The following is a 26,432-nucleotide window of genomic DNA, read 5'->3' as shown; positions in this document are numbered from 1 at the left end:
TAATTTTGTATCCTGTATATACCATTTTTTGCACTATTTGTGCCTGCACTATTTTTCTGTCTGCGTTTATTGTATGTCTTCTGTTCTATGTATGTCCTTTGTGTGAGTCTGGGGGAAACGACATTTCGTTCCTCCATGTGTTTTACAGCATCTGGGTGAATGACAATGAAGTATAACTTGAACTTACTGTAATCGTGCACATAACAATAAACTTGACTTGATTTGACCTTAATGAAAGAGGCTTCGATTGGGCAGAATTTGTTAGGTGCATCCAAGAGGGTTCCTTGAATAGATATATAGATAGTCCAACTAGATCTTATATTAGGAAATGACCCTGGCCAGGTGATTGGGGTTTCAGTGGGAGTGCGTTTTGGGAACAGTTTTAAGATAGTAATGGATAAGGATAAGTTTAGACCTTGGGAGAAAATGCGAAATTCGGGGAAGGCAAATTACAACATTATTAAGAAGGAGCAGGGGAGAGTAGATTGGGAGCAGCAGTTACTGGGTAAGTCCACATCTGTCATTAGGGAGTCGTTTAAAGATCAGCTGATCAGAATTCAGGACCGGCATATTCCTGTGATGAGGAAAGCCAAGGATGGCAAGGTTCAGGAACCTTGAATGATGGGAGATGTTGTAATTTTAGTCAAAATGACAAAGGAAGCATATGTAAGGTTTAGGAAGCTGAAATCAGACAGGGCCATTAAAGAGAGCAGGAAAGAAGTCAAACAGGGAATCAGGAGAGCTAAAAGGGGCCACAGAATGTCCCTGGGGAGTAGGATTAAGGAAAATCCCAAGTTCTTTTCATGTATATATAAAATGCCAAGAGGGAGAGGGTAGGACCACTCAAGGACAAAGAAGGAAAATTATGTCTGGCATTTAGACAGGCACATGAACAGGTAAGGACTGGAGCCTTATAGACCATGTACAGGCAGACGGGATTAGATGCAACGTAACAAGAGTTTTGTAAAACTGCAACATAACTTCTGGACTCTTGAACTCAATGCTTAGACTAATAAAGGCAAGTATGCCATATGCCTTCTTTACTACCCTATCAACTTGTCTGGTCACTTTCAGGTTGCTATGGACTTGGACCCCCATGATCTTTCTGTACATCAATTCTTTTAACTCTGTACTTTCCATTTACATTTGATTCCCCAAAGTTCAACACCTCATACTTGCCTGGATTAAACTCCATCTGCCATTTCTCTGCCCATTGGTATTGGTATATTATTGTCACTTGTACCGAGGTACAGTGAAAAGCTTGTCTTGCAAACCGATCGTACAGGTCAGTTCATTACACAGTGCAGTTACACTGAGTTAGTACTGAGTGCATTGATGTAGTACAGGTAAAAACAATAACAGTACAGAGTAAACTGTCACAGCTACAGAGAAGGTGCGGTGCAATAAGGTACAAGGTCACAACAAGGTAGCTCGTGAGGTCAGTCCATCTCATTGTATAAGGGAACCGTTCAATAATCTTATCACAGTGGGTAGAAGCTGTCCTTAAGTCTGGTGGTACCTGCCCTCAGGCTCCTGTATCTTCTACCCGATGGAAGAGGAGAGAAGAGAGAATGTCCCATGTGGGTGGGGTCTTTGATTATGCTGGCTGCTTCACCAAGACAATGAGAGGTAAAGACAGTGTCCAAGGAGGGGAGGCTGGCGTCCGTGATGCGCTGGGCTGTGTCCACATCTCTCTGCAGTTTCTTGCGGTCCTGGGCAGAGCAGTTGCTGTACCAAGCCGTGATACATGCAGATAAGATGCTTTCTATGGTGCATCAGTAAAAGTTGGTGAGAGTCAAAGGGGACAAACCAAATTTCTTTAGCCTCCTGAGGAAGTAGAGGCGCTGGTGAGCTTTCTTGGCCATGGCATCTACGTGATTTGACCAGGACAGGCTGTTGGTGATGTTCACTCCCAGGAACTTGAAGCTCTCAACCCTCTCGACCCCAGCACCATTGATGTAGACAGGTACATGTACACCGCCCCCTTTCCTGAAGTCAATGACCAGCTCTTCTGTTTTGTTGACATTGAGGGAAAGGTTGTTGTCATGACACCATTCCACTGAGCTCTCTATCTCCTTCCTGTACTGTGACTCATTGCTGTTTGAGATATGGCCTACAACGGTGGTATCATCTGCAAACTTGTAGATGGAGTTAGAGCAGAATCTGGCCACACAGTCATGAGTGTATAGGGAGTGTATAAGGCTGAGGACGCAGCCTTGTGGGGCTCCAGTGTTGAGAATAATCATGCCGGAGGTATTGCTGCCTATCCTCACTGATTGCGGTCTGTTTGTTAGAAAGTCAAGGATCCAGTTACAGTGGGAGGTGTTGAGTCCTGGGTCTCAGAGTTTGGTGACAAGCTTGCTTGGGATTATTGTACTGAAGGCAGAGCTGTAGTCAATAAACAATAGTCTAACGTAGGTGTCTTTACTGTCGAGATGTTCCAGAGCTGAGCGTCGGACCAGGGAGATGGCATCCACTGTAGACCTGTTTCGGCGATAGGCAAATTGCAGTGGGTCCAGGTTGTCTGGGAGGCTGGAGTTGATGCATGCCATGACCAACCTCTCAAAGCACTTCATGATGGTGTATGCCAGAGCCACTGGTCGGTAGTCATTGAGGCATGGTACCTTGCTTTTCTTTGGTACCGGGATGATAGTGGTCTTCTTGCACGGATCTATAACCCACTGTATCCTTTGGCAATATTTTACATTATCCACCATGCCACCAAATTTTGTGTTATCTGCAAACGTACTAACCCACCCATCCACATTTTCATCTAAGTCATTTATACATATATCACAAAACAGCAGAGGTCCCAGTACCGAACCCTGCAGAATACCATGTCACTGACCTCCAACCAGAATAAGACCCATTAACCACTACCATCTGTCTTCTATGAGCAAGCCAATTCTGAATCCAAATGGCTAAATCACTGTGGATCCCGTGCATCTTAATCATCTGGAATGCCTTACTAAAATCCATGTAGATAACATCCACTACTCTATCTTCATTGAGCACGTTCATCACCTCCTTGAAAAACTCAATCAAGTTTGTAAGACTTGAACTGCCCTGCACAAAACCATGCTGTCCCTAATTAGGCCATGCTTTTCCAATGCTCATAAATCCCGTCCCTAAGAATCCTCTACATTAGTTTCCCTACCACTGACATGAGACTCACCTGTCTATAATTTCCAGGATTATCCTTATTTTCCTTCTTGAACAAAGGAACAACATGAGCTACTCACCAGTCCTCTGGGACCTTGCCTGTGGCTAGAGCATCAAGACCCCAGCAATCTCATCTCTTGTCTCTCTCAATAACCTGGGGTATGTCCCATTAGGCCCTGGGGACTTACCCACCTTAATGTTCTTCAAGAGACCCAAAACCATCTCTTTCTTTATCTCAAAATACCCTAGCACATTATTCATAACCCACACTTATCTTACTATCCTCCACATTCTTCTCCTTGGTGAATACTGATGCAAAGTATTCATTTAAGACCTTGTTCACATCCTCCGCCTCCAAGCACATGTTCCCTCCTTTATCCTTGAGTGGTGCTACCCTCTCTCTAGTTATCCTTTTGCTCTTGATGTATGTATACAATGCCTTGGGATTTCCTTTAATCCTACTTTCCAAAGACTTTTCATGGCACCTTCTGGCTCTGCTAATTCCATTCCGGAGTTCTTCTCTCGCTTCTTTATAATCCTCAAGGGCTCCGTTTGATTTTAGCTTCCTAAAACTTACATATGCTTCACTTTTCTTCTTGACTAAATTCACCACCCCTCTCTCAACATCCAAGGTTCCCTTACCTTGCCATCCTTGTCCTTCCTTCTTACTGGAACATACCTGTCCTATATTCTATGCAGTTGGTCTTTAAACAACCAACATATGTCAGATGTGGACTTGCCCAAAAACAGCTGTTCCCAATTGACTCTCCCTAGCTCCAGCCTAATATTCTCATAATTTACCCTGCCCCAATTTAATTTACTTTCCTGCAAGGTCCATATTTATCCTTATTCATAGCTATCTTAAAACTTAAGGAGTTGTGATTATTGTTTCCTAAATGTTCCCCTACTGAAAGGTCAGTCACCTGGTCAGGCTCATTACCCAACACTAGGTCCAGTATGGCCCTCCTCTTGTTGGACTATCCATATACTGTTTAAAGAAATTTTCCTGGATGCACCTAACAAACTTTACCCCATTTAACCCTCTTGCACTGACGAAGTCCCAGTCGATATTGTGGAAATTAAAATCACCTACTACAACAACCCTGTTGTTTTTCACCTTTCCCTTTTCTGCCTGCGTATTTGTACCTCAATATCCCGGTGGCTATTGGGAGACCTATAGTAATAACCCATCATAGTGATAGCACCTTTCTTATTTTTGAGTTCTTCTCATATAGACTCAGTGGATGAGCCCTCCATTATGTCCCCTCTAAGCGCAGTTGTGATATTGTTCCTGATTACGACTAATGCAACTCCTCGCTCTCTTTTACCTCCCCATCTCTTCTACAACATCGAAACCCTGGAACATTAAGCAGCCAGTCCTGTCGCTCTCTCAACCAAGTCTCTGTAATGACCACAACATCATAGTCCCATGTATTTATTCCCCAAATCACAGGAGGGATTCCATTCATCTAGAGGCACAGTGAACACAACCTTCAATGCACGAATACTCCAAGAGAAAAGCAGGAATCTGCAACAGCAGATATATGTGGCCTTTCTGGCCTTCTCAGATCAATACCTTTGTCTTTTCCAAATTGAAAAGGACTATGGAGTGTCCTACTAAAATTTGGCTGTCCTCAGAAATCCGTTTTGGAGAAGAAGCGCTGAGAGCTTCAAATCTCCGACGAACCAGCGAATGAGGACACCACCACACAAACCACCCACTCATCTGCCCCATCAGGCACATCCCTGCCCTACCTGTGGCAGAGTCTACAGGTTCCACATTGGCCTCATCAACCACCCACAGAGCTGCAGTGGAAGCATGTCACCCTGGACACTGATGATTGAGGAGAGGTGAATAGAGGGGAACCCAGTGGATGTTGACTCCGGAGGGCGCTATGGCGCCACCTTCTCCACTGACTCTGGGATGGTGGGGTCACTGAGAAGGCCTCCAGGGGGCGCTGTGACCGGGATCCGGCCCGGACTCCGGCGGGGGGGGGGGGGGGGGGGGGCGCTGTGACCGGGATCCGGCCCGGACTCCGGGGGGGGGGGCGCTGTGACCGGGATCCGGCCCGGACTCCGGGGGGGGGGGCGCTGTGACCGGGATCCGGCCCGGACTCCGGGGGGGGGGGGGCGCTGTGACCGGGATCCGGCCCGGACTCCGGGGGGGGGGGGGGGCGCTGTGACCGGGATCCGGCCCGGACTCCGGGGGGGGGGGCGCTGTGACCGGGATCCGGCCCGGACTCCGGGGGGGGGGGCGCTGTGACCGGGATCCGGCCCGGACTCCGGGGGGGGGGGCGCTGTGACCGGGATCCGGCCCGGACTCCGGGGGGGGGGGGCGCTGTGACCGGGATCCGGCCCGGACGGCGGGGGGCGCTGTGACCGGGATCCGGCCCGGACGGCGGGGGGCGCTGTGACCGGGATCCGGCCCGGACGGCGGGGGGCGCTGTGACCGGGATCCGGCCCGGACGGCGGGGGGCGCTGTGACCGGGATCCGGCCCGGACGGCGGGGGGCGCTGTGACCGGGATCCGGCCCCTCTGCCGGGTACTCGAGGCTGCAGCGCTGCCCGGTCGCAGGCGCCGATCTCACCGCGACCATGTTCAAGAAATCGCGCCGAAACTTCAGGCGGCGGAACGATTCTGAAGAGGAAGAGCGGGAGGACGGGCCGAGCCAGGAGCCGGCCCAGGCCGGCGCGGGAGCCGAAGCCGCGCTCACCAACAACAGCCACGAGAAAAGCGCCGAGCCGCCGCCGAGCCCGGGGATCTGCGAGCCGGGCCTTGGCCTACCGCTACCACCCAGGCCTGCCCTCTGCGCCCCGGGGCTCGGCCCTGGCAAACCCTCGCCGGGCCTTGACGCTGCCCAACCCTTACCGGGCCTGGTGGCCCCCAAACCCGTGGCCGGCCTCGCTCTTGTTAAAACCGCGCCGCTGCTCGATCCTCCCAAAGCCGTGCCGGGCCTCGGTCTCGCCAGGGTTGCGCCCGCCCCCAGCGCCGCCAAACTCCCCGGCAAAGACAAGAAGAGAAGCCGAGAAAAGGAGGTGCCCCGGGCGGCGTTACTCAGCTTCCAGGATGAAGAGGAAGGTGAGCGGACACCGCAGTCAGTCTCTGGACTTGGGTTCGCAACCGTGGAGGGCACCGGGGGAGGGAGGAGAGGGAAGGGGGTGAGAGGGAAGGGAAGGGAGGGAGAGAGGGAAGGAAGGGAGGGAAGGAAGGGGAGGGGGAGAGGGAAGGAAGGAAAGGAGGGGGGAAAGAGGGAGGGAGGGGGAGTGCAAGGCATCCGTACATATACTGTTACCAACAGTTAAAAATAATTGTGTACTGTTGAGCGAAACCAGTAGCATAATTCATCACCAAGGCCAGTTCTGTTTTATTCCACAGATTTGAAATTTTGTAGGTGCAATTGTCATTTTTTTAAGTAAGATATAAATTACTTAATTACCCATCTGTAAGATGTAACTTGTGAGAAGTGGCTCTAAACAAGCAATTGAAAACAATGTGGGAGAGATACGCATTCCAGTTGGAAGTGGAGAGAAACGTGGAAAGGGTTTGGTTGTATACATTAAATCCTGGAAGATTCAGGTTTTGATAGACAAAAATATACTGAAAGCACTCGGGTAGTAACTAACATTGATGTTCATATAAACATAGAAATCAGGGCAAGAGTAGGCCACTTGGTTCCTTAAATTTGCTCTGCCATTCAGTAACATAATGGTTGATCTGATTGTAAACTCAACTGCCTATCCCCTGTAATCTTTAATTTCCTTGGCTATCTATCTTTGCCATAAAAAAAATCAAAGACCCAACTTCCACTGCCATCTGCAGAAGAGTTCCAAAGATTCACAACCATCTGAAAAAAGAAATTCTGGCTCATTTCTGACATAACTGGATGAACCTGAATGCTGGAAACACTCAGCAGGTCAGGCAGCCTCTGTGGAAGGAGAAACAGAGTCACTATTTTAGATCTGTTTCTCCTTCCACAGATGCTGCCTGGCCTGGTAAGTGTTTCCAACATCTTCTGGTCTTATTTCAGATTTCTAGCACTAGATTCTCCTGCACAAGAAAACATTTTTTACATTTCTACTCTGTCAAGCTCCAAGTTCTTATTTGTCAAAAAGAAGCTGAATTAATAGTAGTGCAGTTTAATATCTCTTGTTACAAATTCTTCTAAGTCTTAATTTGAAATTGATAAGCAATTGGGTTTAAAGAGAATTGACATCAGTTTGTGATAGTCGGGTCACATTTGACACACACCTCTTTTTGAGGTAATAACTAATTAGAAAGATAAAAGGAATGTATCTTCTGGATTTTCAGATGTTGGATAAGCTGTCTTGCAAGGGGCTTGTTAGAAAAGTGAAGGCATAGGTTGCGAGCAGAAATATACTAATGTGGATAGAAAAGTGCCTACTGAGAGGAAGGTGGTTTGGAGCAAATGTGTTGCTAGGATCAGAAATTGTTTGGATGTGTTTATCCATTTATGTAAATACAATTCTTAAAATTTGTGAATGGCATGAAAGCGTGGTGTTTGGCAAACTGAGCAGAGCAGTAAAAAGTATTGGGATGAGCAGACAAGTGACAGCATGGATGAATAAGTGTGAGGTATTTTTTGGAGGGATGAATAGATGAGATTATATATTTAAGAGAGTGAAAAGTGTGGATAAATAAAACTAAAGTGGTAAGGGTTAGATGTAAAATTCCATGAAAATGAGCAGGGAATTATAAAAAAAGAAAAGCAATATTTTGGTCATTGACGTATGGGCATAGAGTAGAAATGTAATCAGATTACACAAAGTACTGGTTATGCTTGATTTAATGTTCGAGGTAAAATATGTGTTCAATGTTTGAATGACAGCTGCTTATTTGCTCTATGCTTTTAACAGAGTTTAACTGCTCAATGGAGTTATAATCTATTGCTATATTCCCTGCCATTATATACTTCACTATAGATAAGTTTAAAAATGTATTATTTTAATTTGCATGTTCTTTTTCTTAGTGTTACTTCAGAGACAGTTTTGCTTAGTCGATCAAAACTAACTTAAAATAAATTTCTTTTATAGTGGATTTGAATGAGAAGTGGTTAAACACAGTCACTGGAAATTTTTATTACCATCAGGCTCAGTTTAAATAGCATGTGTAAATTGCTTGAGCTTTGCCTTAGCCTTTGTAGTTTATTGCAAAATAGGTATTCGCTACTTAATGTGGATGTTAACATTTTATCTAAAGTTCTAGCTCGTAGATTGGAAAATATTTTACCTTCAATTATATCCGATGATCAGACTGGTTTTATTAAAAATTGATATTCTCATTTTAATATTCATCATTTATTGAATATTATTTATTCCCCTTCTAAGGAAATATTGGAATGTGTGATATCTTTAGATGCTGAGAAGGCCTTTGATCGGATTGAATGGAATTACTTATTTAAAACTTTAGAGAAATTTACTTTTGGGCCTGATTTTATCCAATGGATTAAATTACTTTATTTATCCCCTTCTGCTTGAATTCTTACTAACTTTCAAAATTCTAAACCTTTTAAACTTCAACGTGGAACCAGACAGGGATGTCCTTTGAGCCCTTTGCTCTTTGATTTGGCCTTAGAACCTTTAGCTATTTCTTTCCGAGAATCTAGAGATATCTTTGGTATCTCCAGAAGAGGTATTAATCATAAAGTTTCTCTATATGCTGATGATTTATTACTCTTTATATCTAATGTTGAAGCCTCCTTACCTCCTATGCTTTCTTTACTTTCTCGCTTTAGTCATTTTTCAGGCTACAAATTGAACTTATACAAGAGTGATTTTTTTCCTCTGAATAATTTGGTACCATTTGATATTAATATTCCTTTTAAAATTGTAAGAAATCATTTTACCAATTTGGGAGTGTCAATTACTAAAAATTTTAAGCATTTATTTAAAGAAATTTTTTTTTTACCTTATTACACTATGCGAAAAGGGTTTTATCGAGTTGGTCTCCCCTTTCTATATCATTGATTGGCCAAATTAATGTTATTAAAATGAATGCTTTACCTAAATTTATATATTTATTTCAGGCTTTACCTGTTTTTATTCCTAAATCTTTCTTTGACTCTCTTGAGTCAATTATATCTTCTTACATATGGAATAATAAACATACTAGATTAAATAAAGTTCACCTTCAGAAGGTTAAAAAGAATGGAGGTTTAGCCTTACCTAATTTTAGATTTTATTACTGGGCAGTCAATATACGAAATCTTACATTTTGGTTATATTACATTAATTGAGAAGCTTGTCCAGTATGGGTCTCTTCGGAAATTAACTCTGTTAAAAAATTTTCTATTATTTCTCTGCTTGGTTCTCCACTTCCTTTATCATTAATTAAACTAACAGATAATTTAGTAGTTAAACATGCCTTGAGAATTTGGTTACAATTTAGAAAATATTTTGGTTTATTGAGTTTTTCTTTGTCCAGTCCCATTTTCTCTAATTACTTTTTTAAACCTTCTATGACTGATGTAGTTTTTAAAGAGTGGGACAAATTAGGTATTACTTGTTTTCAAGATCTATTTGTTGGAGGAAATCTTCCTTCATTTGAACAATTGTCTACCAAGTATAATTTACCAAAAACTCATTTTTTTAAAGATATTTACAAATTGGAGATTTTCTTCGATCTCAATTACATTCTTTTCCTTTGTGTCCCGATAGAATTTATTAGATGTAATTTTTAAGTTGGAACCCTTTCAGGATGGCTCAATATCTAATATTTATGACAGATTACTAGGAATGAGTAAGCTGCCACTAGATAAAATTAAAAACGCTTGGGAACAAGATTTGCAGATGTCAATTTCCGAAGAGACTTGGAATGAAATTTTCAAGTTGGTTAATACTTCATCATTATGTGCTCGTCATTCTCTCCTTCAATTTAAAGCGGTCCATAGAGCTCACTTGTCTAAAGATAAACTATCCCATTTTTATTCTGATATATCTCCTTACTGTGACAAATACAATAACAGAGTGGCTTCCCTAATTCACATGTTTTGGACTTGTCAGAGTCTTAAAAAATATTGGACAGAGGTCTTTCATACTTTTTCTGTACTTTTTAAAATAAATTTTAAACTTAATCCTTTGACTGCACTATTTGGGATTGTTGGAGAAAAAGCTATAACTTTGAAGGCTTCTGATTTACATATTCTGGCTTTTATTTCTCCTATAGCCAGGAGAGCAGTATTGCTTAAATGGAAGGAAGCTACTCCACCTACGCATGTTCAATGGTTACGGGATGTTATGTCATACTTGAATTTAGAGAAGATTCGCTGTTCAGTTTTGGAATCTAACCCAGACTTTCAAACCCCGTGGGGACCCTTTTTGAATTATTTTCAAAATCTCTGATTTGGGGACTAAAATGCAGATATTGGCTGACACTGTTACGTTTCTTAAGGTTTTTCCTTGCTGTTCCTTCTAACAGCTTTGGGTTTTGGTAGTGGGGGTAGATTTTTTTTGTAATAAAATATTTCAATATTTTCTTTCCTTATTAACTAACTACTATATGTGATTATTGATTTAGAGTATTGTAATCCTAAGTACGACTTAATACAATGTATTCAGTAGTATTTTTACTTTCTTTTTTGATGTATGTACTCTGTATTTTTTTCATGGATTTAATAAAAATATTGTAAAGAGACATTGTTTAATATTCGAAAGTTGACTAGAATGACACTGTGCCAACCTCTACGTTTGAGTTATGACTTGCAGGAAATCTAAGGTTTTTAACTGCCAAGTTAAAAATGATAATGGGTTTATAAATTCAACTTCTGAGTTTTGAGTAGAGATTTGCATTTTCTGGGCAATTGTGCACATTTTTGTGCTGATACCCATTCTCTGGAAATTTTAAAAAGCAAAATAGAGCAGGAGCAACTAGATTATTTGCAGAAAATTTGTAGATCCATTGCTTGCCTTTTTATCTGGTGAGCAGAAGCTGGGCTTAGCTGTCACGAGTGCAGCAGTAAAGGCTGCCTGCTGAGAAAATTGGCTGATATTAAGCTGGCAAAGTTCATAGTGACTTGGTTGGAGTCTACCTTTTCAATTGTATTCCTTTTGATTTTAAGATTGTGCAGGTGTCAGTGTCACAGTGTACTATGTTGCAAAATAATTTGGCCTGTAAAATGTTAGAGTTTAGTATACTCTGAACACCTTGCACATTTGGAGAGCTTTGCTGTCGGTTATATCTCTCCTAATCATTTTAATAACATATATACCATAAAGAAATATATTGTTCTCCTATTCATTCTCAGTTGTATCAGGTTGAAAATTAATTTGATTTATAAGATTGTTCAAAGTTCCCCAAGCTCTTATTGTTGCTGCTATTTTAAATTTCTATTATTCAACCCAGTACACACCAGATTACTGAATGTTTTCAGTTTTCCATTACCTCCAGGTCAGTGGCTCCACAACAGCTTAAATTTTCTTTCTGGCTTACTGCATCAGTTTATACAATATCTCACACAGGTGTTTTTCACTTTTCTATGTGACATTACGTACAAGGTAAATTCATCTGGTAGGGATTCACTTTGCATTTTGTTGCATCACTCTACAAGAATTGCTTGGGTTTCTCCTTAAAGTTTCCTCTTGATTCAGTATTGTTGGTATTTGATTTAAGAGATCTGCAGAGAGATCCCACTCATGAATATTTCATTGTCCTCATTGAGAAAATACACTTGGTGGAGATAGAGATGTTACCCATGAGCAACTTGTGGTTGTATATGAGACACAAGAGATTCTGCAGATGCTGGAATCTGGAGCAACACACAAAATGCTGGAGGAACTCAGCAGGTCAGGCAGCATCTATGGACAGAAATAAACAGTTGACGTTTCGGGTCGACACCCTTCATCAGGACTGCACGCTGGTCCTGATGAAGGGTCTTGACCAGAAACATCAACTGTTTATTTCTTACCATAGATACTTTTTGACCTGCTGAGTTCCTCCAGCATTTTGTGTGTGGTTGTACATGACCAACTACCCATCCTCTGTGAATGGAAAGATGCTGTATGTGAGCAGATTATTCTGTGTAAGCAGAGGGATGCTTTGTGTGAGCAGAAGGTTGTCCTACTTGAGCAGTGATATGGCCTGCACAAATTCCTCTCCTCAACTGCAGCAGAGATATGCAACCTTACCTTCCCACCCTGAACTCTCTCACTTCATCGTGATCGGAGCCTGTTCAGAGTGCATGGAGAGCGGATTGGGGAGAGGAATGACAGCAACACCATTGAAATACATATGATTTGGCATTTTTCAGCATTGGGTTCAAAGATGAGTACAATGTTGGTGCCCGTTGTTGCCGGGAAATCCTTGTACCATTGTCTAGCCAGTTCCCTGTAAGGTGTGCCAGTTTAGGATATTGATATCCCCTTCACAAGTTCAGCAATTCGTATCCCACCAAGGCTTCTCAGGCAATATGTTAGGCGCTGTAAAGCCAGCCACTATGTAATGGTTAGAGCCAGCAATCTGAGGCTGAGCTTTATTATTATTGGTTTATTATCATCACATGTACTGAAGGTACAGTGGAAAAACTTGCATACTTGTTCATACAGATCAATCATTACAACAGTACATTGAGGTAGTACAAGGTAAAATATAATAGAATGCAAATAAAGTGTTACAGTTACAGAGAAAGTGCAGTGCAGGTAGACAGTAAGGTGCAAGGTCATAACAAGGTAGATTGTGAGGTCAAGAGTCCATCTTACCATACTAGGGAACCGTTCAATAGTCTTCTAACAGCAGGATAGAAGCTGTCCTTGAGCATGGTGGTACGTGCTTTCAGGCTTTTGTATCTTCTGCCCGATGGGAGGGGGTAGAAGAGAGAATGCCTGGGGTTGGGGGGGAGGGTGTCTTTGATTATGCTGTCTGCTTTACTGAAGCAACAAAAAGTATAGACAGAGTCCATGGAGGGGAGGCTGGTTTCTATGATGTGCTGAGCTGTGACTCACTGCGGTTTCTTGCAGTCTCAGGCAGAGCAGTTACCATACCAAGCTGTGATGCATCTGGATAGGATGCTTTCTATGGTGCATCGATTAAAAATTGGTGAGGGTCAAAGGGGACGTGCCAAATTTGTTTAGCCTCCTGAGGAAGTAGAGGTGCAGGTGAGCTTTCTTGGCTATGGCGTCTACATGGTTGGACAAGGACATGCTATTGGTGATGTTCACTCCTAGGAACTTGAAGATCTCAACCCTTTCAATCTCAGCACCTTTGATGTAAACAGGAGCGTGTGCACCGTCCCCCTTCCTGAAGTCAATGATCAGCTCTTTTGTTTTGCTGACGTTGAGGGAAAGATCGTTGTTATGATACCATGTCACTAGGCTCTCTATCTCCTTCCTGTACTCCAACTCATCGTTATTTCAGATACAGCCCAATATGGTGGTATCTGCAAACTTGTAGATGGAGTTAGAGCAGAATCTGGCCACACAGTCGTGAATGTATAGGGAATAGTGTAGGGGGCTGAGAATGCAGCCTTGTGGGGCACCAGTGTTGAGAATAATCATGGCGGAGGTGTTGCTGCCTATCCTCACTGATTGCGATGTGTTGGTCAGGCAGTCAAGCATCCAGTTGCAAGGGTAGGTGTTGAGTCCCAGGTCTCGGACTTTGGAGATAAGTTTGCTTGGAATTATGGTATTGAAGGTGGAACTGCAGTCAATAAACAATAGTCTAACATAGGTGTCTTTACTGTCCGGATGCTCCAGAGATGAGTGTAGGGCCAGGGGGATGGTGTCTGCTGCAGTCTTGTTTCAGCAGTTGGGGAATTGCAGTGGGCAAGGTTGTCTGGGACGCTGAAGTTAATACGTACCATTACCAGCGTCTTGAGGCACTTCATGGTGGTGGATGTCAGAGTCACTGGGCGGTAGTCATTAAGACACATTACCTTGTTTTTCATATATGATAGAAGTCGTCTTAAAGCAGGTAGGAACCTCAGATTGAAGAAGGGAGAGGGTAAAAATGTCTGCAAATACCCCCATCAGCTGATCTGCGCAGGATCTAAGGACACGGCAGGCACACTATCTGGGCCAGATGCTTTCCGCGGGTTCACTCTCCAGAAGACTGACTGTAGGTTCAAGTGCATTGGGGTGGGTGGTGACTTTCTAATCCACTTCTGTTTAAAACGTGCATAGAATGCATTAATCTCATTGGGAAGGGATGTGCCTTTGTTGGCAATGCTGCCCTACTTCATTTTATAGCCTATTATAGCATGTAAGCCCTGCCACAACTGACAGCTGGTCTGCGACTCAATTTTGGACTGGTATTGCATCTTGACATCCCTGATAGCTTTATGAAGGTCGTATCTTGATTTCTTGTATAGGTCAGGGTTACCTGATTTGAACGTCACAGTCCGTGACTTCATTAGGGATTGGATCTCCCAGTTCATCCATGGTTTCTGGTTTGGAAACACCTGGATCGTCCTCTTTGGTACACAGTCCTCAATACACTTGCTGAAAAAGTCTGTGACGGTGGTGACATACTCATCTAGGCTGGCTGTGGAGTCTTTAAACATGGACCAGTCTACCGACTCAAAGCAGTCACAGAAGGTCATCCATTTCCTCGGACCAGCACTGTACCACTTTCTAAATATTTAAATTTTTTTATTTACAGCGTGGTAACAGGCCCTTCCAGCCCAATGAGTCCGCGCTGCCCATTTTAAACCCATGTTAACCTACCCGTACGTCTTTAGAATGTGGGAGGAAACCAGAGCACCCGGAGGAAACCCACGCAGACATGGGAGAACGTACAAACTCCTTACAGACAGCGACTCCTTACAGACCCCGATCACTGGCGCTGTAATAGCGTCGTTTTAACCGCTATGCTACCCTGCCGCCCACATACTGAACTGTACTGTGTTCTCACTTTTCAGCTTCTCGAGGTGCTGTCTTCTTAGACCCAGGCTGCAGCCACAAATGAAGGCAGCACCAGCAGTGAGAGAGTTTAACCTGATAGACATAGGTCATAATTTTCTGTTGTTGTATTACTTAATTTTGCATTGTGCTTAATAAGCACAAACAAATATATTTTCAGGGCACATAACATTTAATCCAAAGATGAGTAACACTGAAAGCATTGCTGCATACTCTGAAGGATTACCAAGTAAAGTTCATGATGCCATGCAGTTCAGCTTGAGAACAAAACCTTCATTGCTCTGAGGTTGTGAATGATGCTTTTCAAATAAAAATGATTGCCTCATTGTAGTGGAGTATGTGAAACAAATGAGTTGCAATATCGTAGCAACCATGTTATTCTTGAAGTGAGTATATATGACTTCCATTGTGATATTGGCTCCTGCCTTGAGAGTCTTCCTTATCGTTATTGGTTCCAATACTTATAATGCAACCTCTGATGTAGGGATTTCTAAGAGAGACAAGCAAGATGAAACCACTTTGCTCAAGATTATAAGTGACAGAGTAGACTATTTATCAAAAGTGATTGTTTATATAGGTTAGCTTGACATTGCATCCATTTATTGTGAACAGAGAGAAACGTGCTACTGCCACGGAGCCTTTATCATTTCTTCCCCATTGTGTGCCTTGAAATAAATAATAGGCTTACATATAAAATAGGAGTAGGATGCCACTTGGTCCTTGATTTCTGCTTCACCATTTTTCCTAGAAATAATTGGTAATATTCTATTAGCTTTCTTAATTATTTTCTATACATGCTTACTAGCATATTGTTGTCATTCACCAGGACACACAGAATATCTCTGCATATCAGATTGCTGCAATCTCTCACCATTTAAATGATGTGCTTCCTGCCAAAATTGACAATTTTGCATTTCCCCATATTGTACTGCATTTGCCAGATATGTGTCCACTCATATGACCTATCTATAATCCCCTTTTTTCTTTTCCCCCTCCCCTCTTGCTATTCCTGTTGAATTGTGGCCACCACTCCCCTCATCCATCAATACCTGTGCCCCTTTCACATCCTATGCAAGTGCAGAAGATGCAACATCTGTCTTTTCATTATCTTTTTTCCCACTCTTTGATGAGCAGTTTGCCTGTTAGGTGAAGTAATTTATTTGCACCACTTATCATTTAGTATGTTTGCTGCTTACAATGAGGTATCCACCTTACTGGTAAACCAATTGAATGGTTGATTTAGCTGAACCCCTGTACTTTCTGCAAGGTTAACCCTGTTTTTATCTACCAGACACATCGAGGCGACGTTTCCACACTTTTGAGTAAGTGCCTGTATTGCAGATGAACAAGAACTGCTTGGCAAAGTTTAGGATAGTTTTGAAGGCCATAGGTTTGTTTTTGTGGGCACAGCCATTGCTTGATATTACGTGGAGAGTATAAAATTGACTGACTTGTTCCTTTGGAAGTCACGACAGATCATTCACCCAGCATTTTGGCAGAAGATACCTTTTGAATTTGTATGCTGCGCCCTGTAGTCATTAAGAAAGACTGCCAACTGTTTAGTTATCCACTCCAATTCATTGCATTGTGGCAAAAGTACAGAGGTTTAATCTGACCCATTGGTTCTTTGACCATTAAAATATATCCTTACAATATGGCTTTTATTGTTTGGCATTATGTAGTCCTATGTTATGGCTTTTAGGTTATTCCAATTTTTTTAGTTGTGCCTAATGCTGCTTCTAGTATGTTCTGTTCTCATTAAATCTCCTAGCTTGTTGACAGTGAGTAGAAGGGATATGACTTAATGTTAAAGTTGATGGCTGAATACAATTCTCCTGAAGCAGTGCTGCACCTCATAGTTATTCATTTTTGAAATAACATAAAGACCTCAAGGATGGGAGCTTTTTCCCCCACTAAAGGACTTTAGTTAACCCAATGGGAATTTAACCACAATCATAATTTCATAACTACAGATGTTTATTTTAATTAAATTGAATTTAAATGTTCTATTTTCTGTGGTGGGCATTTTTCAGCTATTAGTTCAAATATCTAGATTACTAATCCAATGACATAAGAAAGGGTACTCTGCTCTTGATTTAATCATTCTTGCCACTTACCTTGTAGTAGAACTTGCATCCTTTCAAACCTTCGTTCTCATGCACCCGTTGCATCATTGTCTACCTTTTGCGCTTATTTAAATCACTTCACTATCAGTAATATTTCCCATTTTCACAAATCTGAAACACTGAGTATTTCTTTTTCCACAAATGGTCCAAGGCTTGTTGAGTGTTTCCAATACATTCTATTTTAAATCTTTTAGACCTTGGATCTTCAACAGTAGAATAATTGGCATACTTTAAGAAAAGTATTTAAAAATAAACACTTGACTCAGGAAACAGATTGTGTGTAATGTTAGCATTTTTAAAAACAGAAGGATGAAAAACCTAACTTATTGAATAACTTTAAGCGCTAATACTATCTAATGTTTAACTAATAGTAAAGGCAAAATACTGCAGAGACTAGAAATCTAAAATATAAACAGAATGTTCTAGAACTATTCAGAAGGCAGTATTTTGAAACAAAAGGCATTTCCTAATCTTTTAAACTTTCTGCTTTTAAATACTTCTTGGTACTTCCAGCATTTTCTGTTTGTTTTCTGTATCTTAAAGGTACAAAGGTTCAAATTAGCAGCAGAAAAACGTGTTCTGCATTATATCGAATGCAGTCCTCGGGAAATCAAAACATGTCATCTGTCTTACTAAGGGTTTTGGGAGAGTGTCTAATGTATCTGTAAAATTTAAATCTGTGTTTAAAACATAGAATATAGCTATTTACTTTGTGCTTGACGCTGGTTTCATATCCATAGAAAGTCACAGCTTGTTCTTTGCTGATTTTTTTTCCTCCTTCATTGGATGACTAAAACGAAGTTTTTTTTAAAAGGTCAAACTCTGAAATGTTCTCTGTTTGGAGAACTGATGTTTGTAAATTGCACACAGTGTCTTTTAGGCGTTCATGTTTGTTTTTTTTTCCTTCAACAGAAGAGGAGGTCTTTAAAGTGAAGAAATCAAATTATAGTAAAAAGATTGTAAATAAACTCAAGAAAGAGTACAAGGAGGATCTGGAAAAATCCCTAGCAAAAAATGATGGGAGCTCTCAAGTTTCAAGTAAGTAGTAACATTTATAAATGTTATGAGCTTTATAATTCTTTAGCTAGTATTGGAACACCACAAATTGGTATATATTAATTTGATTGCTTCTGCAGACAGCAAATTATGGAATTTTGCTTTATGATCTATTTAAATCCAATGTATACTAGTAAAAGTAAGAGTTCTGAGAGAAACCAATCTATGGTTTCTCATAACAGTACCAATGTTCTTTTGGCTTGTTTCCCATGCCCTTTAAGTTTCCTTGATGAACTTCATCTCATCCAAAACAGTGACATCTGTCTCCTAAACCATACCAAATCGCATTCAATCATCATCAGTGATGTAATTATTTAGTAAGCAAAAAATTATAATGATTTCTGGTCATGCATCACCTCAACTTAAAATTATAACTTCTCCTTCCACCGATGCTGTGTATCTGCAGCATTTGATGTCTAATTAACATTATCTTTCTTGTGTTCAACTCCTTCTAAACCCTAACTCTATAATTATTGAAAACTCAGGACTCTAATTCTGGTTTCTTCCACATCATCAATTTCAATTGCTTCATTATTGACAGATGCACCATAGATATCTGGAGCACAAGCTCTGGAGGTTCTTCTCTAAACCTCTCCATATCTGTAACTCTCATTCTTTAAATCCAATGTATGCTCTGCTTTTGTGATGTTTGACAGTATTAAAGATGTGGCATAGTGTAAGTTGTTGTTTGATGAATTCTCATTTTCAAACTCTTTAATTTAGCAGTAAGTTATTAGTTCCACCGAGATGCTGGCATTATGATCTTGAGGGAATGTTGCCCTCTACTTGATCAGGATGTGTTTGGTACTTAGATAAGTGCAAAACTGGAGAGAGATCTGAGTGTCATCTTTCATGATAAAAAAAAATTAGGTCCAATTTGTCAAAAAGAAAGGGCTGCTAAAATTTTAAGGAATATATTGCTATAGTAATGATTTGCCTGCATGGATAGTGTGAGACAAAATTAGATTCAGATTCTTTCTACCTGAGCAGGCTGCTTGAAATCTAGCGACTGCTTCTGTTCCTGAACGTTGAATGCTTCGCACTTTATATTCTAACTAATTTTCACATGTCTGCACAAGGCAGATATTTGCATATTTTAGATAATATAGAAAAACTATTGCTCAACAACACCAATAAGAAAAAATGCTTTGAATAATAATCCAGTTAGTAACAATTTTATTTCTTAAAGTTTTATTTTTCAAATATTTGCATTAAAAAGTGAATGCATTAAAATTGAATATATTTAATAAAACTTTTTGATATTAAGAAGTAATAACATAAAAATACCAACATTATTATCTTTATTGCATAGTGGTGCTGATTGTGCTGCTAATTTTCATAACGTTGTAGAATTTGATGATATTCATATCGGATAATTTTTGAATACTTCGAAATTGTTTTTTCGTTTCTTGCTGAAACTGAGGCTCTCTCTCTCCACCACCCTTCCCATCTTTGTCTGGTTAATTTCTTGTATGTGGAGATGCACAATTAATGTTGCATCGCCAAGTATTCAATGCTTTTAACTCCCTTGGCAGTTATCACTGCAGAGAAACCTATTTTGGTGAAGGAACCTGTACAAGATGATTGCCAGAGTGATAAAGGAGAGGAAGAGATGGAAGTCGATAGTGATGAACAGGATGAAGAAGGCAAATCAAAACCTGTGGGAGCCTTTGCTAATACTCTGTCTACACTGAATACACTACGACCAGGTGCGAAATCTGTAAACAGGAAACATTTCCACAGAATCTCATCTTGACATCCAGCATCCAAATTTCAATGCATGATGTGATATATTTTGTTGTAATTGAACTGAAATTTCACTCAAAATGTTCTGTAAACAGTAATAATAATTTTCTAAAAGGTTGAATAATATTTTTCATTCCTAACCTTTATAAAATTTCATTACTATAATGCAACATAAAATCTGCCTTTATTAGGGATTAAATTTGTTTTCTTTTATCATAATAGGTTCACGCCTTTTAACTGACTTTTAAAATTTTTGTATTATTTACTGAATATTATATTTTTATGTTAACTATATTATTGGAGTATTATTATAAGTTATCAAATTAATTGTAGCCAAAATTCTATTCTTATCAAGGAGGTCATCATAAGCTTCTACTTATGTTACTGAATTTAAATTATTGTTTTTGTCTGAACTTGAGCTTTGTATGACTTGCCAGCATACAAGCAGAAGCTTTTTTTTAAAGAACTTAAATGCATTTTCATTAGCATATATGCAATTAGCTGACTTTGGGGTTTCTTTCAGGAGAAATTCCAGATGCTGCTTTTATTCATGCTGCTCGCAAGAGGAGGCAGCTGGCTCGCGAGCTTGGGGATTGTCCAGCTGTAGAAATTGAGACAAGCACAAACCGACTTGTACGTGAGGATGAGAATGATGCCAGTGATGATGATGATGAAAAACGCAGGATTGTTTTCTCAGTAAAGGAGAAAACGCAAAGACAAAAGATTGCGGAAGAAATAGGTCAGTACATGGTGATAATAATGCACAAAAGGATAATTAAGTGGCTGGGATTTTGTGGTCAAAGCAGTGTCAACTGTTCATTACACTTACCCAACATTTTCTAATGGTTTAAGCACTGGTGCTTGTAATTCGTTTCCTCAACAGGGGATTTGAGACTTGTGAACAGAATCAATAACTATGAATCTCCATTACTAGTCACATTGAAGGATCTTTACCGTAACCCACAGAGTCTGAATCAGGAAATGTAATTAGAATAGTTAATTCAATGTAAATTATATATAGAAAGTAAAATAAAGAGATTGGAAGAAAAGTAGAATTAAGGGGTTAAAACAAAACTAGGGAAAAGGGTTTTATAAGTGTTTTTTTTAAATCTTGAACTCTTAAATATTTGGAAGAATGTGATTTGTATCAGAGACATTTTAATGTAACTAATACTAAATTGCATCATGAAAAGTTTACTGGAATGGCCAATTTCTTTGCAACTGTAGTGCACACTTAGCATGCAAAACCAATAACTTCTAAGTATTTGAATACCAAATCTCATAGCAAGATGTTGTTCTAGTCGTATCTGGAGGAGTACTAGAAGCATTAATACAACACACAGTCCCTCGAGCATGTGCCACCTTTCAAAAAGACCGTGACTGATCCTGTGCCTCTTTCTCCCCCAATCCTATATTCCTTGGTGTTTAGCGTGACTTCGACAGCAAAGTCCTGACTTTCATCTTTAAATTTGTATATAATGTCACTGGAAGTTGATATGGTTTACTTTTTAACTTCAGTTGAGTGCTGACAGGTTCTTGCATTTTTATTGGTTAATCCTCTACAGTTTTCGTCTCTAAACCTGAGGAAGAGACACTACCCTTGGGGTCATTGCAAGATTGCTTCCTGGCAGGAAGAGATTCTTTTTATGAAGAGTGATTTTAAAAGCTTGGTCTGCACTTGGAATTCAGGGGAATGGGGCTTGATCTCATTCAGGTGTACCACATTCTCAAAGGGATTGACGAGTAAATGTTGAGGTGTTTCCTATCATTGGAGAGACCAGAACAGAAGGCACTCTGGAGAAGGGGTTAGCCAATTAGAACTAATATGGAGAAATTTATTATGCACAGGGTTGCATTTCTCTGTCGGGTGCTGTGGATGCTTAGTCATGGAGTATTTTCAAAGATGAATTCAGTCGATTTTTGAGGATAGGGGATCAGGATAATCGAGCAGGAAAGCAGAGAAGTCATAGGAGTAGCCATGATCTTATGGAGCAACGGTGCAGGCTTTAAGACTTTCAGGCCTACCTCGTTTCTAGGTATGCTCTATTGAGGCCAATGGTTTTCAACATCAATAGAGAAAAGACATATGTTCATCTATTTATTTCAACTATATGGTTCAAAACTGTTGTCAGGTGCTTAACTGGAGCCATGATGCACTTCTTTACTGTTTTAGATAAACCCACAAATTTACTTTATTTTCAGAAAATAACCACTAATAGTCAAAATATCCAGCAAATCGATGATGTCAAACACTTGGCATTTCCCAATTATTGTGTGCCAGTACAGGCGACCCCTGTGTAACGGGGAGATTGTTTCTAGAAAATGGGCTGTATCATGATTTTCTATAATGTGAAGCCATGTCGTCTGCATGTGCATCAAGAAACACAAATTGAAAAACAATTTGTTTATTTCCTTTATGTACGTATAAATTCAGTGAGAGCGGATTTTATTCCGTATCTCAAGTTTTTGGGTAACGATTTGTGAATATTATAAGGGTAAATTTACATTACCTGAATGAACACAACATGGGAGTTGCCTGTATTGCAATATGTTGCAGAAGCAATAACATTCAACTTTTAAAATCAGTTCAATTCGGCAATGATTCAAGCAGAAGGAGTTAAGTGTTTTTCTAAGGTAGTGGTTTGCTCTTGTTTCTTTTTGAGAACAGGGATTGAAGGAAGTGATGATGAAGCACTTGACACAACAGATCAGGATGAAGAATTAAAGATGTGGGAACAGGAGCAAATCAGGAAAGGAATTAGCGTCCCTCAGGTAACTTCTTGCTATATTGACTAGCAAGCAGTAAATAAGATAATTTTCAGTCCTTTCCTTTTAGAGTAATTTTGTGAACATATTTGAAGATTTATTCTAAAAATGAATGACATTTCAGTCATGTATTTGTCACCACCAAAATATTGCAATCATGTTGACAGTTTGAAATCCTTATCCTGTAGTAAACATTATAGGTCCAATCATAGTCTCATTCTTGATCTAGTAATTTGTTAAATTATCTGTTTACTTTGGGCAATACACTTAATGCAAAATAATATTTTAAATCCCAAAACATAATATTTTGGGGAATTACCAGTTTTTCCCAGAAGGCATCTTATTGAAACCTATATATTTGTGCATGTTTAGTATGTATCAAAAAAATCCTTGGGAAAGAAAGGCACGTGGATTTTTATGGTATGTGTGTGAGATGTTGAAGAGCTGTAAATTACAACATTTAATATTCTTTTGCTGCCTAATTGTTCCTATTATGATGTTTGATCCTGACAGATATTTGTTCAACTTTGTGTGAATGTACAGTGAATATTTACTTTAAAATATTGTGAAGTTTGATCCTTTTTTGCATTTTTTCAATTTGTGTACATATATGCTGCAAATATGTGTTTTGTCTATTCAGGAGATTGGCCACGATGTGAAAATTTTTACATGCTCATACGTGTATCTTTTTGTGTAGGTGCAAAGCAGCCATCCTACAGATTCAGCTAACATTTACTACCAGAACAGCTACCAGGCTATTCCATATGGTTCTTCATACAACCTCCCTTATACGTATAACACCTATGGAGCAACAGAGTCCAAATCTATCAAGACAGATAATGCTATTCCTTTCAAACCTTCCATTAATGAGATGCCTCCTGTTACTATTGATTTGGTAAAGAAACGCCTTAAAGACAGGTAGGGCAGACCAGCTCTCTCAAACAGGCTTCTGAGACCTGTGCTGTAGCTTTCTATCCTTCAGGCACAAAGCAGCCTGGTGAAGAAGTGACAGATTGTGTCGTGGGACATTTACTAAACAGCACACATTCTACATAAGAAGACATCAGCCAGTACTCGATGTCGTCTTGGAACACGACATCGGTTATGACTGTATGACTACAGTCTTTGTGTTTTAAGAATGCAATATCATATTTGCACTTCTGAAACTGTACCCACTAACTTTTAAAGAGCTGGATCTTAGAGATCTTGTGCAAGTGTGACATAAGGCAAGATTTAATTGACTGAAAATTTATTACATCTTTATACTGTAAAGTGCGAGTTTATTTGACCAATTATGTTGCATTTTGGTAGAAAGATTGTTCATTTCAAAGACTGCAGCTGTAACTTTATTGCTAATAATTATAAAGGTTGTACAAATTATTCATGAGGCCCATTAGAAGGGCAAACAAAGCTTTTTAATGTAGAGGTAATTTGTTTGTAAACATCTTACCTCTTTGCAGCTGCAGTCTTAAAATAAATGTTGCTAAGTGTGATGATAGGAGATTTTTGTACCAGTAGAGAAGAATGTCAATAGAGGCTGAAATCTGTAAACAGAAAGAATATAAGTACAGGTACAGACTCTCAACGTCAGATTCTGATCAGAAACTCTCAACAGAAAGGTGATATCAGCATTCAAAAAGAGAGCACAGGAAGAGATGGATGCAGATAACTTAAAAACTACTCACTAGCGGAATTTAGGACCAATAAAAGTGTAGCTTTGTTTAGGATTGCTGTTTTTAACCAATTGAGCCCTTTTATTTTAAAACTCTTTATTTAATGCTGAATGAGAAAAGAATTATAATCCAGAATTTGCAGTCAGTGGTAAGTTCCACATGTCCATTGAATCATTTTAGTCTTATAGTTCGATTATTTCCTTAACCCTCTTTGCATCTTTTCCATCAGCATTATCCAAGAGCACTTTTCGATAAGTTTCTACAGTTTGAATTTTAAAAAAATAGAATAGGAAAACAAGGGGAGATGGATCATACCTAAAGAATACTTAAATCTAAAATTAGTTAATGTTTTATAAAAGTGTGATTGAATACAGATCGAGTTGCACAGCTGTTTCTGCACTGCCGCAAACCATTTTCCTCCCTGACACTCTCTCTCTTCATATCCTTGGGCTTGACATCAGATAGAATATAAATCATTGTGGTATTAAATCAGATTTTAAAAGTACTTAAGTTGTTTATTGGACTTCAGAGCTTTTATAAATTAACAGAGATTTATTTTTGTGGGTTAGATATTGATGCCTTGCTCTCAAACATTAAAAATTTACCAGCAATAACAAGAACTCTCCATAGGGTTATGTGACCTGTACTTTTAGAATCACGACAGTTGTGTATGCTTGCATGATAGCTTAGGGTTTGCTGGTTATGAATTCATCTTTCCAGCTTGTCATTCCCAAATCAATATTACAGTAGCTATTTAATAATATAAATATTAGTTAAGTAACATTGGTATTTCATTGTTGATACGAAATGAAATTAGATAGAGGATTGATACTTTAATTTTGATTGTGGTATATACAGTTCCTATTTGGTCTTTAAAATCAATGCTTAAAATAACTTCCATGGATTGCTGTTGTTGTTAGGTTGGACTCAATGAAAGAAGTGCACAAAACAAATCAACAACGACTCGATAAACTTCATGAAGATCTGGAAAACTCCTCTAAAACAATAGAAAGACTTGAAGGCATCACCGATGATAGTGGGCGGTATAGATTCTTTCAAGAAATGCGAGGGTATGTCCGAGACTTGCTTGAGTGTTTCAACGAAAAGGTAAGTTGAAGTAGTTGTTTATGGACTTCCTGCTTGTAAGTAAAAAAAAATTTATGTGCTATGTATTAAGGGTCCTCACCACAGGTGCTACTGTACTGATGCAGTAAACTGATGGTAGGCTGTGTTTGCAATTTCTTGATTTGAGTAATTGATGTTCCCAGCTGCCATCCAATAGATTCCATTCAAATAATGTGAATACTATGCATTTCAATATAAACATGTTGAAGAAAAATAATTAGGTAGGTGTTTGCCTCAATTGATTATTTTAAAGCAAGTGGAGGATCAAAGGAGCATTAAGAGTGATACCCTGTTTTAGGGGCACAAAAACTGTTGAAGTCACCATTTCACCAATTATCATCTTGTATTTTGTGAAATTGGGCATTCACTGTTGGTGTATAACTGTTTCACCATGGTTTAAAAGTAGACAATTTTTCCATTTACAAAAGTGAAATGTTGTCCAAGAAATTATTTAGAATATAAGACTCATCCCTTTATCTGTTTTTCAAAGTTACTTTCTATTCCCTGAATTTGAAGGGTTTCCATTACATATAGTGCATTCCATATGATGGTAAAATAAAGTGCCACAGGACATATTTAATGTCAGTCACCTGCTGTTGATGATTATCTTGATTTGTTTCTAAGCTAAGCACTTTCCCTATAACACAATAAGGGTGCTAATGCTCAGTGAACGTGCATCTATTTGTAGTCCACTTGGATTGTTAATGTGGTGAAAATGCAATTGGAAACCAGTTACTTCCAAAAGAAGAAATTATGTTGTCGCTGGTCCACAGTCGTAGCTCCAAGCAGCCAACTCGGGGAACACTGGTGAATGGCCTGCCGTTCATAGAGCCACCATGGTGAGAATAAAGAAGAGGTGAAATGACAGAGGAGAAATAAAAGGGATAGGAATCCTCTCCTCAAAAAAAAAG

The 26,432-nt window shown here is 39.8% G+C and overlaps 1 protein-coding gene across 2 annotated transcripts in view; it reads left to right on the top strand.

Moving 5' to 3' along the window:
- Window positions 1-5,512: 5,512 nt before the first annotated feature.
- Window positions 5,513-26,432, top strand: part of paxbp1 (PAX3 and PAX7 binding protein 1) — a 45,490-nt gene continuing 24,570 nt past the window's right edge. For both annotated transcript variants that reach the window (XM_052014845.1, XM_052014844.1), the window contains exons 1-7: window positions 5,513-6,240; window positions 18,068-18,193; window positions 19,747-19,920; window positions 20,481-20,696; window positions 22,626-22,729; window positions 23,421-23,641; window positions 25,317-25,503. In XM_052014845.1, coding sequence (XP_051870805.1) covers window positions 5,757-6,240; window positions 18,068-18,193; window positions 19,747-19,920; window positions 20,481-20,696; window positions 22,626-22,729; window positions 23,421-23,641; window positions 25,317-25,503 — 1,512 coding nt within the window. In that variant the 5' untranslated portion in view covers window positions 5,513-5,756. The remainder of the gene's footprint in view (window positions 6,241-18,067; window positions 18,194-19,746; window positions 19,921-20,480; window positions 20,697-22,625; window positions 22,730-23,420; window positions 23,642-25,316; window positions 25,504-26,432) is intronic.

This window comes from Pristis pectinata, chromosome 4 (assembly GCF_009764475.1).
Source record: "Pristis pectinata isolate sPriPec2 chromosome 4, sPriPec2.1.pri, whole genome shotgun sequence".
NCBI lineage: Eukaryota > Metazoa > Chordata > Chondrichthyes > Rhinopristiformes > Pristidae > Pristis > Pristis pectinata.
The sequence above is the reverse complement of the archived record's forward strand: the minus strand, read 5'-3'. Positions and strand labels throughout refer to the sequence as shown.